This window comes from Labeo rohita, chromosome 22 (assembly GCF_022985175.1).
Source record: "Labeo rohita strain BAU-BD-2019 chromosome 22, IGBB_LRoh.1.0, whole genome shotgun sequence".
NCBI lineage: Eukaryota > Metazoa > Chordata > Actinopteri > Cypriniformes > Cyprinidae > Labeo > Labeo rohita.
In genome coordinates, this window is record NC_066890.1 from 66,547,380 (window position 1) to 66,565,824 (window position 18,445).

Below are 18,445 nucleotides of genomic sequence, written 5' to 3' on the forward strand. Positions count from 1 at the left end.
TTATGTAGTTCAGCGGTAATTAAGGAAAACTTTATATTCTATTAAGTTATGTTTAGTATATTATTAAATTGGTAATTAATATTACATTAAGAATATTTTAAAACAAATCAAGTCTGTCTAAACAACCCTATGCAGTTCTGTTTTTACAATAACATCTGATTTAATATAATGAAGTACATATTTGTGTGTAAATATGTCTTGAAAAGTGCTTAAATTTGACTTTAAGAAAGGTGTAAGAAACTAGTGATAGGTGTACAACTCTATAACCAGTTCTGTGGAAAGACTACGCTATCATTACCTTTTTTGTTTTGTAAAGGCAAACTTTATCCCAAAAACTTGAGGCAGGCAAGAGTAAATTTCATTCAATGCACAAACATTTCTGAGTCATGTGAAATCAAAGAAAAGGAGGAGAGTAGAAGCCTTTCTGTCAGTGGAGTACCACAGCCCACTGTATTTCCTCAAGCTGAGCAATAGAAAGCAGATGTTCATGTCTTTAGGACTCTCATTTAAAATGCTTCAAAATCCTCATTAATCACAAGTTCTCAAAAGACAGGGAACTGTTTGTTTCTAAGTGAGAAACTGGCTAGAAATGATTAGCTGGCAGATTGTGATAATATTGTCAAGCTTGTCAAAGTTAATGGGCTTATGGGAAACACACACCGTTCTTTTAGATGGCTTTGTCCAGTAATACAAGTAAACGTTAAGCTTATGAGCTTATCAGAGATACTACTCTCCAAACTTTTCCCTGTCTGTAGTTTAACTTACATAATGTTTCACAGACTAGAATCTAGCGTCTCTCTACAAACAATGAAGCTGTAAGTTTAATTACTTCACAAAAACAGCACTATTACCACTGCACTGCTAAGAAATATAATGTAGCTTTTTAGTATCAAAGCTGTTTTAGTGATAAAAGTTGAATTTTGTTGGTTTGTTAGGATAGGACAATATTTGGCCGAGATTCAACTATTTGAAAATCTGGAATCTGAGGGTGCAAAAAAATCAAAATATTGAGAAAATCACCTTTAAAGTTGTCTAAATGAAGTTCTTAGCAATGCATATTACTAATCAAAAATTATGTTTTTATGTATTTATGGTAGAAAATTTACAAAATGTCTTCATGGAACATGATCTTTATTAATATCCTAATGAAAAATGTGATCATTTTGACCCATATAATGTATTTTTGGCTATTGATACAAATATACCCATGCTGCTTAAGACTGGTTTTGTGGTTCAGGGTAACATACTTTAAAAAAGAATAAGTTTCCTCTGTTGTTTATGATTCTTAACCCTAACCTCAACCAGAATTCCTCCTGTTGGAGAATGTGGTCCATCATTTCGTCTACCCCTGCATTCTGGACTTGAAGATGGGCACCCGGCAACACGGCGATGACGCGTCAGAGGAGAAAGCCGCCCGCCAGATGAAGAAGTGCGAGCAGAGCACGTCTGCCACATTAGGAGTGCGTGTGTGCGGCATGCAGGTGCGTGTGCCTTTGACCGAGAACAGCAGCAATGATTGGTGTGTTTTTACAAGTGAACTGACGAGAGATTTGAAGCCAGCAAGTAATATTTCACCTTTATTAGCACTATATTTTAAAAAGTTGGTGTCCATCCAGAGCCAGAGATTGATTGTGGACGCACACATATGGGTAAATGACAAATACCACAAGTGTCCACGATAAAGAAAAGGAGAAATAAATAAAAAAACATGTCTTTATTGTGCCAGCAGCAGGTATGCAATACAATTTTAAAACGTGTATTATATAGTTACACTCTTAAAAATAAAGGTTCTTTATTGGCATTAGTGGTTCTATGAAGAACCTTGAACATCCATAGAACCTTTCAAATTCAGAAAAGATTCTTTATAGTCAAAAAAGGTTCTTTAGATTTTTAAAATGTTCTTCAAAATTCTAAAAGGTTCTTTGGGGAAACAAAAATGATTCTTTTATGGCATCACTGCAAAAACACCCTTTTGGAGCCTTTATTTTTAAGGGTGTTTATACATAACTACAGTATATCGTGTATAATTATTTACAACTATAGCGTCAGCGTGTATATTTTCCAGTTTTCATACAGGAGATGTAAATAATCAAAATACATTGGATTAAATATTGTAAAATAAGCTTTAACTATTCTATGTATTCTAATATGTTTTACACAAATAATAAGAATACATTTGTAAAGAAAATTCCTGGGCATTCCTGGGTTCGTAGGATCACAGAACTCGCTTCTCCATTGTGAATAAATCGCCATCCAAATCCATGAGTAATCCAAATCCACTGAAATGCCATGTGTGTTTATTTTTACAGGTGTCCACATGTGAAAAAATTAATAAGGGCTAATGTGGGCTAAACTGTGGACCATTTATTAATGTATTTGGCACAAATACATTCAGCAACCCTATTCGGACGGTAATTGTTTGTCACATGGTGACAAAATGTTCATGATGTTCATGTCTTTCTTCCTTCAGTCGTAGAGAAATTATGTTTCTTGAGGAAAATATTTCAGGATATTTCTCCATATAGTGGACTTCTGTGGTGCCCCCAAGTTTGAACTTCCAAAATGCAGTTTAAATGCGGCTTTAGATGGCTCTAAACGATCCCAGTCGAGGAAGAAGGGTCTTATTTAGGGAAACAAACAGTTATTTTTGAAGTAAATTGGCAATTTATATACTTTTTAATCTCAAATGCTCTTTTTGTCTCAACTCTGTGATGCGCATGCGTAGTCTGTGTGTAATCTGGGTCAGTACAGTTGGGGTATGTTGAAAAACTCCCGTCTCATTTTCTTCTTCAAAGTCAAAATCATCCTGCATCACTGTTTGTTTTATGTAGGATGATTTTGAAGTTGGGGAAGAAAACATACCCTAACTGTACTGACCGCATTGAACTGGAAAAAACAGAGTTCATGCAAATTTAGACAAGATGAGTGTTTGAGGTTTAAAAGGCAAATACATATAAACTGTCAATTTGTTTCGAAAATGAAGAATTCGTTAGATAAGACCCTTCTTCCTTGGCTGGGATCATTTAGAGCCATTTGAAGCTGCATTTAAACTACATTTTGGAAGTTCAAACTTGGGGGCACCATTGACGTCCGTTGTAAGGAGATAATCCCCGAATTTTTTTTCCTCAAGAAACATAATTTCTTATCGACTGAAGAAAGAAAGACATGAACATCTTGGATGACAAGGGGGTGAGTAAATTATTGTTCTGGAAGTGAACTTCTGCTTTAAAGTTTTCTCCGGAATTGGTCCATTTAAAATCAGGATATGGTGTCACACCAGAGGACATGGTTTTTAGAGACAAAATGTATCAAGTTTCTATGCTTTCAGAAATATATGGATGAAAAACAAGATTGCCGTTTATTTAAATAGACACTTGTACAATTATGCCAGAGGTATTTATTAACATTTATATGCTTTTCTTTTTAATTTATAAAATTGTAATTTATTAAACCATGCTTGAGACAGTCACGCCATAGGACAAATTTGAGATTTGGCTCAAAATGTAAAAAAATCTAATAACACTAGAGCTTTTATAACAACAAGTCCACATAAGACAAAGAAAAGTTTAACCATTTACTGCATTTTAAATAATGACAATATTATATTCATTTTTATCTTCTGGGACAGTGCCATGTCACATCAGCAACCAAGTTGTAAATATTTATACACAATGTAGTTATGTATATATCTATATTTAATACACTTTTTAAATACCTGCTGCTGCCATAATAAAGACCCATTTTGAATGTTTACGTGCTTTTCTTCTCTTTCTGCTCACTGTGGTGGAGCAGTTATGAAGTATTGTTCTTTTAAATAATTTTTCAGCATTTCAGAAATAAATATGCATGCAAATTACAGCAAAGTAAAAGTTACCATACAGTGTTTGGCAGTGGTTAGAAAGGTATTAAACATTGAATTTTGATTTGATTTCTGCTTGTGAACTTAGATATAAACAAAATTCTGCAAAACACAAAGTTAAATTATCACACAACCTTGTCAAGTTATTCAGCCGGGGATTTTTACGTGGGTGGTGGGAGATAAACACTGACATTCTGACATTCTGTATTCAGACAGCATGAGAATGCTGTCGCCATGAGAAACAATTACCATCTAAATAAGGCTAATAACTACATCTTTCAAATTACATGAAATCTTTTCTCACTCAGACACATCCAAACTTTATGAACCTACAACCCAGTTTGCACATTTTTTGTATCCGCTGTGCTCTAATTACCTTTACTTGTAACAGAACTTTTCCAGCAATCTTCAACATTTCCAGCCCTGAAATGACTGCATTGTTCACTAATGTGGGTGCATAGGCATATATTGGTCCATATATTGGCCTGTATAAAGAAAAACTTCACACAACCATTTCTTGAGTTTTTTCACATCTGCGATGTAAACAATAGGGACTAAAATGGGGGGATTTCAATTCTGTCCATAGATTCATAGATACATCAGTGTATTTGGAAAAAAAGACTCAGTTACAAAGACTGAAATAACATTTTGTTACTTTTCATCAAGTTAGATAGTATAGCTTTAGTGGTCGAAAGCGAAGGTCAAAGAAACAATATATTCATATATAACAATATAAAGACAATATATTCAAGCCTTGAAAGAATTTCACAGGTGATTTATTTCTCCTAAAATACCCCCCATTTTGAGCGTTATAGTGACAGTCTTATCTGTTGTTCACCTCAAAGAGTTTTTCCCAGTTATTCAACCAGTCTGTCTACTGTGTTTGTTCTGCAGGTCTACCAGATGGACACCGGTCATTATCTATGCAGGAACAAGTACTATGGCCGTAGTCTTTCAATTGAGGGATTTCGACATGCACTCTTTCAGTTCATGCACAATGGGACGCAGCTGCGCAAAGACCTTTTTGAGCCAATCCTGAGCAAACTATGCAGCCTGAAGGCTGTCCTGGAGCGCCAGGCCTCGTACCGCTTCTACTCCAGCTCGCTGCTCATCATATACGAGGGCAAAGACCCCGAGTCTATGGACGGCTGGCAGAAAGCCTCAGAACCGCCATCAGAAAAGGAAAATCAGGCCACACCGCTTGGGTCTGTGGACAGTCCGCCAGCCTCGGAGCCCCATACGCCTCCTCAGATGCTGAGCGTGGACGTCCGGATGATAGACTTCGCCCACAGCACCTTTAAAGGTTTCCGGGATGACCAAACGGTCCACGACGGACCTGACCGTGGCTATGTGTTCGGACTAGAGAGCCTCATCAACATTTTGCAGGAAATCCGCGACGACAACCAGTAGCCGAGCCCATCGCTCCTTCGGTTGCCGCCCGGCAACTTTTCATAGACATTTTCATAGAAAAACAAAGATTGCACATTGACAAACCTAAAGGTGTGTTTTCTGTGTCTCAGTATTTGAACCATGAGGGATTTGTGTACACAAGAAATGGAGGTGACCTCTACCTATGAAGGTTCTTGTCTCTGCTGTCAGCAAAGAAATGGCTACTAGCCTCCCCTCAACAGAAGATGGTTTCAGTTTGTTTGTCGCATGGATTCATCGCCACCATGTGGCCAGCTGAAGTACTGCAGGAATGAACCACGAACTCAGGCTGTGTCCGCTGTCAGGGTCTCTCTTAGAGTGTGGGATTGCTAAAGAGAGAGAAAATGTGCGTATGTTCGTGTGTGTGTTTGTTTGTGTGAATCTGTGTGAGAAGAAAAGTCCAGGTCACATTTCACCCCAAAAACAAAAAAGAAAAATCTTATATTGCATAAACAAAGCCTGTTTTAAAAGCGTTAAGATTTTTGTGACATTATTTTCATGGCAAAAATAGCCTGAAAATCTCCCCAAATTCTTCTTATTATAATGCAAAACATTTAATCCAGACACACATTGGTTTAAAATCAAATAAATAAACGGAATTGTTTTTTGCTATTTAAGTACTGTATCATTATTCGTTCACATCATACTAATGTATACTAATGAGAGTAATAGGGAAGATATGCTATAAAAAAGGGAATAAAAAATAATGTCACCATGCAAACAAAATCTTAATGGGTTTAAAAATATTTTCATGCAATGTTGTTTTTTCTTGTATTTATTTTTTTTTTTAGGCGAGGGAGTGTGAAATATGAGATGTTCTTGTTCTCTCTATAAACACTCAGTGTTTCTCCAGGAGTTTAAAAGGGAGCAAATTTAGCTCACAGTAGTTGGTCGAAGCTTTACTGTAGGAGTTGGGGGCATTTAAAAGGAGGTTTTAAACCACTCATCTCTGATGACAAGATGATGAATCTGGCCTTATGGCAGTAGTTGAATTCACAGCTTAGCTATCCAAGCCTATTTAACCAGTCAGACGATGCTTTTTTTATTTTATTATTATTATATTTTGGGCTTTTTGGTAGCTGTCTTACTCTGTACATTTAAAGCAATCATTACATTTTAGTGTTTTTACATTTTTGTTGATCCCCCCCTCTGTGATTTAGCAGTCGTAGGGGTATCGGTGGGATAGTGTATTTGTAGTCTTGAATTTAGATTACCCTTGTGTTACAAAGTCTTTCCTGATGTCAGTAACGTGGTTATCATTGCAGAGAAAAGCCTCACTGTAAAAAAAAAATAAATAAAATAAATAATTTTCTTAATCTGTCAAAATATTTAAACATCCTTAAGACAAAAAAGAATCAAAATTGTGTAAGGTATTAACACTTGTGTATGCATTTAATGAAGACAAGTTTTAATATTTTAAACAATTTCACTTCTCAGATTTTTTTGTTTTAGGCATATTTAGATATTTTTTTTACCTACCGATTAAGAAACTTATTTTAGTTAGTGCTCACTAACATCTGCACTGTAAATTATTATAAACACATTACAAGAGCATGATTTTTATTTTTGTTATTGCGTTTATATTTAGTTATTTCAAAGGGTTGTCTTTTAATTACACCAATACACTCTCAGAAAAAAAAGGCACAGACACTGTCACAGGGACGGTACCTTTTCAAAAGGTACACCTTTGTACCTTACATATAAAAGGTGCATTTTAGTGCCTAAAGTGAGCTAATTAGTATCTAAATGGTATATATTAGTGTCTTTTGAAAGGCTACCGCACTTTTTATCTGAGAGTGTCCGCAGTGACATTCTGCCCACCATCAGCAAATGTAGCAAGATTCGTTTTTAGGTTCGTTCTCATGAGTCTCGTCAGCAGTCGAGTCGAGAACGTCTCCTCATCATGACACGTTTCGCATGTTTTCTGTCTAGGTGAAGCATTTATTGCACTATGGTGTCATCGTTTTACTGAAAAATGGACACTTTCCTTCATTCTCTGGGAAACAGACGTCGTATCTGCCCGTAGTAGCAGTTGAGCAAATATATTAACTTCGTTAACGTTCATTCGTCTTGTCCTACATTTATTGACTTTGATCACGTGTATAAATAATAAATCAACATTATAAAACATGGCATCTATGCGAAGTCGTGCCGTAGGGATATGTCTGTATTTAGACGTGTGATTTTGGTCAATAGCCATAACTGGGATACCCAGGAGTGTTTGTTTAACGTCATCAGATCTGTAACCGCTGAAGGGAAATGTTTGAAGAACAAATGCCACGTGTGATGTGTTCTGTCACAATAAATGAGCAGTGTACTCAAGTTACATTTAAGAGCAGAAAGAATGCGTAATTCCTAACAAGTTGGCATCATCGATTCAAGCATAGCTGGTTTGTGTAACTAAACCTTTCATTTGTGTCGACGCATGGGAGAGGAACGCAGGCGCGTAGATTTGGCATAAAAAGGAAAAGATTAACCCTCATCCTGAAAATGATCCTTTTATCTTTATTGTTGTTGCATGGATGGGTATTTTTTTAAGAAAAAATAATATGACAACTTTGAATGTGAGCTATAAATTGTTTATTTAAGAAAAGTTGTCTTGTCTCTTTATTTTGTTGTTTGATTTGATTTGATTAAAGCAGAAAGAACAACCACAAACATGCAAGTTCACAAAAAAGGTAAAATACAAAGTTCTGTCATGAATCTCAGTATTTAAATACTCAGCTGTAGCAGTTGCAGCGCACTTCAGAAACCCTCCACTTTCCCCAGCTCCACCTGTACAGATCTGCTATTAGGTAATTTGATGGGTGTCATATATGGTGGTTATTTCATACACTCTTAAAAATAATGTTTCCAAAAGGGTGTTTTTCCATTGATGCCATAGAAGAACCATTTTTAGTTCCCCAAAGAACCTTTCAGTGAACAGTTCCTAAAAGAACCATTTTCTAAAACATTTTTAAAATCTAAAGAAACTTTTCAAACTATAAAGAACCTTTTCTGGATTTGAAAGGTTCCATGGATGTTCATGGTTCTTCATGGAACCATCAATGCCAATAAAGAACCTTTATTTTTAAGAGTGTACGTTATGTGTGCAGCAGCAGTATTTCTACATGCACACAGCAGCAAGTCTGTGGATGTATTGGCAGTAGCAAGTCTTGGTGCTAATCTATTCCGGCAAGACCAAACACAGTAATGTTGCCATGCACATTACCATGGTAAAATCTCAAGAGAGTTGGCATGAAAGACATGGGATTTATGTGTACAGTACAAAGTAAAAAATTAATAATAATAAAAATAAAAATATTTTAGATGCATCGACCTGCCAGTGTTAAACAATTTCTCATTTAACTGAACAACTGAATAATTATACAAAGAAAAAGACTAAAACAAATGCATTTCCTGTGAAATAGCAATGACAGCAAAAGGGACACACACACACACAAAAACAATGTGCATTTACTGTTAAAGGTATATAGATACTAGTTCAGCATGTGCAGGATGATGATGCATTAGTCGGTGTGTCATTCAGAGAAATAATTAGAAATTTACAAGCTAATTTATTTGTTGTAGCACAAAATATAATATTATTTGAAGAAGTAATCGTACCCCACTACTGGGGCGAGAACATACACTGGACATCAAAATTAGAGAACAACCTACAATTTCCTACAATCGCTTAGTCCTGTTTTAACCTTATCCTAACAGGAGTAAAAGTGCAGTTATTTAAACATGTTGAAACATATTGAAACAAATTAGATATTTGTAAAAGTACACTGATCTGAATGTCTATACAAAAATTCTTTATGAAGCTTAGTCAAATTATTTTTGTTTGGGTTTAATTTAGAATTTGTTTTTCTAGTATTCTCATCATCACTCATCTGTGATGTCTATAATGTAAATACAAGTCCACAGCTGCAGACACATCATTTTAAAGGTCCAACTCATGCTTTGACATACTGTAAGATCAACACATACAATTAAAAATGTCTTTGTGTCTTTATGGAGTCGTTGAAACTCATGGAGTACTTAAAATTATGGAACCAGTTAATCAAACAGAAAATGTGCAAAACAGGTTATTTTAAGATATTTTACATTTATTGTAAAATTGCATCCAAAATAAAAACATTCTCTTTATATATATATATATATATATATATATATATATATATATATATATACATACACACACACACACATATGTAAACAAAAACTTTTATTTTGAATGCGATGAATCACGATTAATCATTGAGTGAGGTTAAGTGTTAGGTGAGTAACAAGTCGGTGTTGAACACAAAATTCATTCATTATAAAATGAAGAGGATTGAGCACTAAAGCACCATCAAGTTTTGTCCTCATCAAATAGTGCTAGCGCAGTCAATTGATTCGTGTAGTATTACAATCTAACAGATCGGTTATTGAAATAAAGTCAATAATAAATAGTATTCAGCTGGTCATATAATCTTTACATAATATAAAACATTACGCGTGTGAACAAAACCAACAATATTGCCACACAATTTTTTTATGTATGAAGCTGGTTGACTTTTCTTATGGAATGATTGTTTCTGTTCTAATTCACTTCCGCGCCACGTTGTTATGAAATGATTGGTCCATGAAGCCGCGTGTGTCATTTTAATAGGGGGAGACCACAGCCAATATTAACTGTTAATCCATTATTTTGCTTATAGTTAGCGTCATAACATACCATATCGTATAATTCATGATTATAAAATAATTTTCAATAGTTAAAAAGATGTTGGCAAGAGGTAAAATCTACCGTAATGTAAGGCAAATGTCAAGTGGTACCTTTGCAATAGTGGTACAGTCCATTGACCCGTTACGCTGGAGCTGAGGATCCGCCCTCCCGCTGCCTCATCATCACTGTACGGAACTAAACTCACTTCATTACAGAATATTATAGATCTGTAAATCTGTCATTTAGACAGAAGTTAAAGAGTAAATAGAGTTTATTTGTGGAATTGACATTGAAAGCCGTCGCCTTTGTTTTGTTGACCATTTGAACATAATCAAAGCAGGACAGCAGGTGAATCGTGAACTGGGTGAGTTTGTCATTAAATCACATTAAACATGAGCTGTTACTGTTTACAGTAGAAATTCACCTGTGTCTAGGAAGCATTGCTTTGTTTGAACTAGCATTACTACTGCTAATAATAATAATTGTTACATATAATTGTTAAATTGTATTAGTAATATTTGATCATTTTTAAGTTGATAAATATTTAATGCTTTCAAATGCTTATGAACCAATGACAATACAAAATTAATTGCAAAAATAAATATTATCTATTTTTAGCATCCTAATAATCATTTATTTATTATTAGCATCTTATCTTAAATATAAAGTGTAACATTTGTCATTACATTTACAGTTGTGTCATCTCATAGTTTACATGGTTTTACTGTTATTCAGAAATGTTAAAAATATTATTAAAGAATGAGTTAGTGTGACCAGACTTGATTGGTTGTATGAAATATCATAGTTAAGTTAGTTGTTAGAGAGATGATTTTCAGGTATTACAGGTGTGCGCGGGTGGGTGTGTTCTCATGGGACGTAAAGGTGTTAAATATTTCCCTTTGTGACACTCAGTGTACACTAGTGTCTGAAGCCCTTTATAAATACTGATATAATTAGGACTTGTTAAACTGTTTAAATGTTTCTTACTTTGTTTCTCAGGCACCGTATATAAATAATTGCACCTGATGCCCATTTGCACTGACGGTGTCCTTCTTTACTGACCCACTATGAAAGCTCTGATTCTTGTTGGTGGTTATGGCACGAGGTTACGGCCGCTCACTCTCACTGTGCCCAAACCACTGGTTGAATTTTGCAACAAACCAATCCTGCTCCATCAGGTGGAGGCTCTAGTCAAGGTAGCTCAGGGCGCTGTTCTGTACATTTGTTTTTTCTGCTTAAATTTGGATTTACAGTCATATAATATTAACTTTTGGTGTCTTTGTGGTCAGGCTGGAGTCCGTCATGTCATTTTGGCTGTGAGCTACATGTCTGAGCTGTTGGAGCGAGAGATGAGAGCTCAAGAGCAGAGGGTAGGCTTGTTGGGTTTAACTTATTTAAAATGCTTGTCATATGTGGTGAATATCAAGGTCATACAGACTTATTTGTGATTTGTGCAGCTTGGAATAAAAATCTCCCTTTCACATGAAAAGGAGCCTCTAGGCACCGGTAGGTGAACACTTTCATATCGCTTTGATAGCACAAATACATCCAGTGTGAAACTAAATCTGTTGTGTTTTTTTTTCTTAGCTGGTCCTCTGGCTTTGGCCCGAGAGCTGCTGACCGACAACGACGAGCCTTTTTTTGTTCTCAATAGTGATGTCATCTGTGATTTTCCCTTTGATGATATGCTGAAGTTCCACCAACAGCACGGCAGAGAGGGCACGATTGTTGTAAGCAAACCATTTTCATTTGCAAATCTGAAATGTTGTGGAACTATGGTCTCACTGTCTGAGATCTGAATTATGCAATGCTGAAATATGACTCATCTCCATACTCTATCCTAAGAAGTTTAACAGCTCCTTTCAAGGCACTGTATAAAACCGGTACATTTTTAGATCCTAACCTGATATGTTATAAAATCCTACCTCTCTCTAAAGGAATATTTCACCCAACATTACTCACCTGTTACTCTGTTATTCACCCACTCACTTACCAGCATTATCTGGCTGATGTTTTAGGTGACAAAAGTGGAAGAACCATCGAAGTATGGTGTGGTTGTGTATGAAGGAGAGACAGGACGAATACACCGTTTTGTTGAGAAGCCGCAAGTGTTTGTCTCCAACAAAATCAATGCTGGGATGTACATCTTCAGCCCTGCCATGCTGAGAAGAATCCAGGTCAGGACTGACATGAATGCCATCACAGAACAACACTGTCATTTTATAATAATTAAGAATAATACAATATGTATGTATATACAGTAGTCAACATTTGAAGTGGATCAAAACCTTTCATCAAAGTTGTCCATACAGTACCCATTCTTGTCTTAGGGCAACTTTGATGAACTTTTTTGATCCACATCAAATGCTGACAACTGTATGTATATGTATATATTATATATATGTACATATATATATATATATATATATATATATATATATATATATATATATATATATATATATATATATATATATAATATTAATTTTTGAACTGTATTGCATAAAGAAAATCCTATTTTTAGTACATAATTTTGTAATTTATCAAAGTATGTTATATGTGACCATGGACCACAAAACCAGTCTGAAGTAGCACGGGTATATTTGTAGCAATAGCCGAAAATACATTGTATGGGTCAAAATTATCGTTTTTTTTTTTTTTTTTAATGCCAAAATCCATTAGGATATTACGTAAAGATCATGTTCCATGAAGATATTTTGTAAAATTCCTACCATAAATATGTCAAAACTTTGCATTGCTAAGAATTTCATTTGGACAACTTTAAAGGTGATTTTCTCGAATTACACTATGTACTGTAGTACAGTATAAAAAAATTTTAAGTAAAGGCCTCAGTCATGATGTGAAAAACATCTCCCTTGGTTCAAATCCAATAAATAATTAGAAGTCTGGCAGACTGGACCATATGTCACCAGAGGGAAATCTGAATTTTTTTTTTTTTTTTTTTTTTATATCTGCTGGAAGATCCAATTATGACATTTTATTTAAAAGGTCAAAAGATTTTTAAAAAAGAAACATATGCATTATGCATGGATGAATTGTTCATAATAAGATCAAAAACATCCATTTACAAAATAAATAGGGTGAATTTCCATTTCAAAGTGACTTTTAGTAAAGTATCATTCATCAAAGTGTTATTTTTTAAAACAGTCTCACAGAATTATTTATGCAGTTGCAGTGTAAATGCAGTCATACCACTTTTGAGTTACAAAGTGTTTGTCAAATGCATAAATGTGTGCATATAAATGTAAATTGGCGTGATAAATGGGATCACGGTGGCCTGTAAAGGTACAGCTGACTAGGGCTGTGACAGATTTTTGTGATGCAGTATCTCAGATCAGTTATGCGAGTGATATTTTTCAGGGAGTAGGACTATTTTCTTTATACTATTCCATAAATATTTGCTTGCCGCACATTTGACTTTTCATTTAGCTGACGTTTTTTTCTGTATTTTGTACTCAGTTGCGACCTACTTCCATTGAGAAGGAGATATTTCCTGTCATGGCAGAGGAAGGGCACCTTTATGCTATGGAGCTGCAAGGTAAAGGATCACACCTTTCACCTGACATGTCTAATCTGAGCTATTCCAATACAATCATATATATTTATCATAAATATTGCCTCAGTACTCCAGCTCCTTTTATTGATATACATTGCTGTTCAAAAAATTAGGATCAGTAAGATTTTTTAAAGACATTTCTTATGCTCATCAAGGCTGTATCTGTTTGATTAAAAATACAGAAGTAGTAATTCTGTGAAACATTATTGCAATTTAAAATAACAGTTTTCTGTTTTTCAGCATCATTAATCCAGTCTTCGGTGTCACATGATTCTTCAGAAATCATTTTAATATGCTGATTTATAATCAGTGTTAAAAACAGTTGTGTTGCTTAATATTTTTTGAGACCTGTGATTCTTTTTTTCAGGATTCTTTGATAAATAAAAAGTTAAAAACAACAGTGTTTATTCAGTATAGACATTTTGTGTTACAATATACACTACTATTTGAAGGGTCATGTGACACTGGAGACTGGAATAACAGCTGATGAAAATTTAGCACTGTGTTACAAAAATAAATTATATTTTAAAGTATATTAAAATAAGAAACCAATATTAGAAATTGCAATAATATTTCACAATATTACTGTTTTTTTCTGTGTTTTTTATCACATAAATACAGCTTTGATGAGCATAGACTTCAGTAAAAAATAAAATAAAAATGTTACTGATCCCAAACTTTGAACAGCAGTGTATTTATTTACAGGCTCATTTGTATCAATTTGTACAGTTTACCTAAATAATTAGATGGGTCTTTTACACTTAAATTTGCTAATACCAACTCACTCAGACCTTAGGTTAACAAAATCCCAGCTCATCTTTTTCCAGCCTTAACCCTGGGTTGGGAATTATATTAAAGTGCATAGTATTAAGTACAGTTAATACAATGACGTCATAATCTGAAAACCACGCCCTCCAGGGGGAGACACTCCAACACTCTCCATTGACTTTGTATTGTAGGAAACTGCCTCCTTGTCATTTCTGACTTATAACAAAATACAGAGCAATGTCTAAAAGCTGCTATGTGACAAGGTGTACAGTAAACAAGCTAAAAAACCAAGAACTAAATTTTTATAAACTGTCGACCCAAAAAAGTAGCATTTAAGTAGAGCACAGCGTGTCATATTACTCTGAGAACTACACCCACTGGAGGGAAACTTAATCGTGACAGAAAAAAATCATTATTTTTAAAGGATGTCAAAGGATTATTTCACCACCCTATGTAAACCTGAGAGGAGGAGATGTATTGAGAAGCTAAATTTTATTGGCCAATGTCAGTGCTCCTTTTCCTTACCTTCCTATTGTTGGAGAAATTATCCAACTGAATGGCTCAACGTGAAATACCCTGACATTCACAACTATTTGTGTCCTTAAACACTCGTTTTCTAGGGTCGACAGTTTATAAAAACGTAGTTCTGGGTTTTTTAGCTTGTTTACTGTACACATTGTCACATAGCAGCTTTTAGACATTGTTCTGTTGTCTATTATAAGTCAGAAATGACAAGGAGGCAGCTTCCTGCAATACAAAGTCAATAGAGAGCATTGAATTGTTTTTCCCCTGATGCGCTCTGTCTCTATAGTTATTGTGCTTGGTGTGAATGGGCATTTGAGATTTGGGCTTTTAGGTTTCAAGGTTTACTCATTAAATTCTTATTTGTACATTTCCTTGATCAATATCATTGATTTGATGAATGCAGAACACAACTGTTTTAAATAATGGCTTGCTTTGCTGTTTGCATCAGTTGCACGTATGTATATATAGCAAACTGTACCATCTAGTTTGTCCTGAATCAGTTTTTTGGATCAAAACTGAATAATATGTTCTCTTCTTCACTTAAATTAACACCATTTTTTGTCACTGTTTGACATTTTAATATTCTGACAGACACTGTGTGAATACAATGTACGAACGAGTGTTGGACAAACACTGTCAATTGTGTGTGTTTCAGGTTTCTGGATGGACATTGGCCAGCCCAAGGACTTCCTAACAGGCATGTGCATGTACCTGCAGTCCGTACGGCAGCAGGCACCTGAGCGGCTCCGCACGGGACCAGGCTTCCTCGGAAACGTTCTTGTGGTGTGACAAGTTTTTCACTCCTTATGTCAACATTTCTTACCTTTTACTTATTGTTTGGTCTTTTTGAAATTTATTTCGTAACCTGTGAACACTAGGTAGTAGCACAAAATAATCTCATTTTACGCATTCTTATAAAGCAAGTAAGCTCATTTGACAGCCATATTTCTTACAGTTAATCTCAGCAAATAGAGCTTTTATTTACTTAATGGGGAAAGACAAAAATCTACTCTTTAATGAAATTACACTTAATATCATTGCAAATCAGGAATAAACTGAACATTCTCCTTGAATGTTCCTTTTCATCAGTATGGATTAAATGAAGAACTGAGTACTATTCCGGTTTTAAAAAAAAATCTGGTACTAAAAAGGATTTTCAGGAAGTATTTGCCAGTGGAGATCCATAATTGGGCACAATATGTTATAATAAGCTAACTACATGACTAAAGAAGGAATTTGGTCAGATACTCACTCTGTTTAAATTTCTCCTGTCAAAGTATATTGTAAGTACATGTACTAAAAATGTATGACATACTGTCAACCTCAACCCAGGACCCAACGGCAGTGATTGGTGAAAACTGTACCATCGGGCCTAATGTGACGATCGGAGCTGGTGTGGTTCTGGAGGATGGAGTGAGAGTAAAGCGATGTACCGTCCTGAAGGGGGCGCACATACGCTCCCACTCCTGGCTGGAGTCGTGCATTGTGGGATGGAGCTCATCAGTGGGGCAGTGGGTGAGTTTCAGTTTGAGCATTATTTTCTTCACAGCAATTTCAGAGGAATTCTTTTGTGAAGAATTTTAAGCCAAGAACCAAACAGATTAATGTATGAATGCATCAAAGTAATAACCACTAATCATCTCATAAAGCATTGTGAATGACAAAATGAAATCAAAAATTTGGAAGAGCGTGAAACTATTATCGGGATGTTTTGGTATGGTGAAAATGAAGCATGTGAATGGCATTTATACTTGTGGAAGGCTACATTTGTGCTTTATATCGTGTACTGTGATTGTGTTGATCAGGTACGGATGGAGAACGTTACGGTTCTAGGTGAAGATGTGATCGTGAACGATGAACTCTACATCAACGGTGCCAATGTTCTGCCTCATAAATCCATCACAGACTCAGTTCCTGAACCACGAATCATCATGTGAAAAACCTTTCCCACCCCTCACAAAGTGCCCGAGTGTGTATGGAAGGTTAACCGCTGGATGACAGGGAGAATCGACCGCTGTGCTTAAAGAGCATGATGGGAATGGTGTTATTTGTGAAGTTACAGGTATCTGAAGTATGCAGTATGAATGTGGTGTTTGAAAAAAAAAAAAAAAAAAAAAAAAAAAGTGAGGCTGCAGGAAAAATCTTCAGCTGCAGTGCTGCATCACACATGTCTGACCCCTCAAGTGCTGTTTTTATTTCCCTCTGCATTGTGTTCCCTATTACTGACAAACAATTAGACCATGCAGGACTCATCTTGCTTTGGTACATTAGTTGATTTTGAGACACTAGTAAGCTGTCTAGTATGTTTGTTTGTATTCTTTTCAATGTGTTTTTCTTTTCATAAACGGAGACATATAATGCTTTCAGGATAAAACTCGGTGCCTGTAGAAAGAATGAAAAGTATGTTTATGTATCAGATGATGCAATAGCTGATTACTGTCAAGACTGTTCACACCTGAAACTTGTAGTATGTACTAAATTATGCAAATCATTTTTTTATTCATCACTCAAGGTCATACAGAAATCTGATGGTTACTTCCTGTGCAGATGAACAAAGAAGAAAAAGACATTCAAGACTCACAAAGTGAAGTCTGTGTATACAAATAAAGATTTTTGGTGTTGATGTCTTTCCTATAAAAAAAAAAGTTATCAGAAACATCTCTTTGCCTTTCCTTTTGAGCTGTTTTATACTAAAAAGTGAATTTATTTAAAGTTACTTGTGGGCTTTTTGAATGTAAACAGAAATAAGTCAGTAACGATCCATAGATATGTGTATTTTATTTTATTAGGGCCCAAGCACCGATGGTACAAGGACCCCATTGGTATTGCTCAGATTCTTTGCATTTTTGAGGGCTTAAATATGCTCGAAAACTCATGAAACTTTGCGCATGCCAAAAGTGTTGAAAATTTATATCTGATGGGTTTCAAAATGGTGTGCCAAAATGGCTCGATATATTAATAATGAAAATAGTCGTCATTGTCAGTTCATGTTAGTTCAGAGTGCATTAACTAATATTAACATCTATAAAATTTTAAGAACTGCTATTCGAGCTGTTTCACATACATGTATGAAATTTGGTAGACACATGTAACACACCAATACCTACAAAAAAGTCCCTTGGTACGAAGCCCCAAACACAACATGAAGTCATGTTATTCAGAATTTTCTCAAGTTTTGGGTTTAGTTTTTTTGTTTGTTTGTTTGTTTGTTTGTTTGTTTTTGTCATTTTCAGGCATTGTATTTAAACAAACTAATCCTAGAGATTTAAACAGATCAACACCAAATTTGGTTAGTGTAATCTAAAGGCCTCTGTGACGTTAAACTGCGAAGATCTAATTTAGGGATACGATGTTCGATCTGCACCTAAGTTCACATGTTTGATAAGAGTCGTGGCCTGAACGTGGCCATGTAAAGGCCAATATTCAGTTTTAATCATAGTGCCACCTGTTGGCAACAGGACAAGTCATGATTTGCACTAGCTCAATCATAACATGTTAAATCTTCAGCTTCATATGTTTTATAAAAGTGCTGGCCTAAAAACATCTACATGGTAGCAGGAAGTTTGACACATTTTTTCTATATATTTACCAC

General features: G+C 35.2%; 2 protein-coding genes across 5 annotated transcripts in view; both read left to right on the forward strand.

Annotated features, from left to right (window-relative positions):
• ip6k1 (inositol hexakisphosphate kinase 1) overlaps positions 1-7,874 on the forward strand; it is a 51,576-nt gene extending 43,702 nt beyond the window's left edge. For all 3 annotated transcript variants that reach the window (XM_051094932.1, XM_051094929.1, XM_051094931.1), the window contains 2 exons: positions 1,306-1,481; positions 4,754-7,874. In XM_051094932.1, coding sequence (XP_050950889.1) covers positions 1,306-1,481; positions 4,754-5,269 — 692 coding nt within the window. In that variant the 3' untranslated portion in view covers positions 5,270-7,874. The remainder of the gene's footprint in view (positions 1-1,305; positions 1,482-4,753) is intronic.
• A 2,267-nt stretch (positions 7,875-10,141) lies between these two features.
• On the forward strand, positions 10,142-17,480 carry gmppb (GDP-mannose pyrophosphorylase B). Of its 2 annotated transcripts, XR_007825460.1 has the most exons (11): positions 10,142-10,347; positions 10,983-11,179; positions 11,273-11,353; positions 11,441-11,489; positions 11,571-11,713; positions 12,002-12,160; positions 13,464-13,542; positions 15,509-15,636; positions 16,186-16,368; positions 16,659-16,915; positions 17,366-17,480. XR_007825460.1 is itself a non-coding variant. In XM_051095635.1 (10 exons), the coding sequence occupies exons 2-10, from the start codon at positions 11,051-11,053 to the stop codon at positions 16,788-16,790; spliced, it is 1,083 nt and encodes a 360-aa protein (XP_050951592.1). In that variant the 5' UTR covers positions 10,142-10,347; positions 10,983-11,050; the 3' UTR covers positions 16,791-17,480. The 2 variants fall into 2 exon arrangements, 1 of the variants encoding a protein (XP_050951592.1); XM_051095635.1 differs by having other exon boundaries at positions 16,659-17,480.
• The last annotated feature ends 965 nt before the right edge of the window (positions 17,481-18,445 follow it).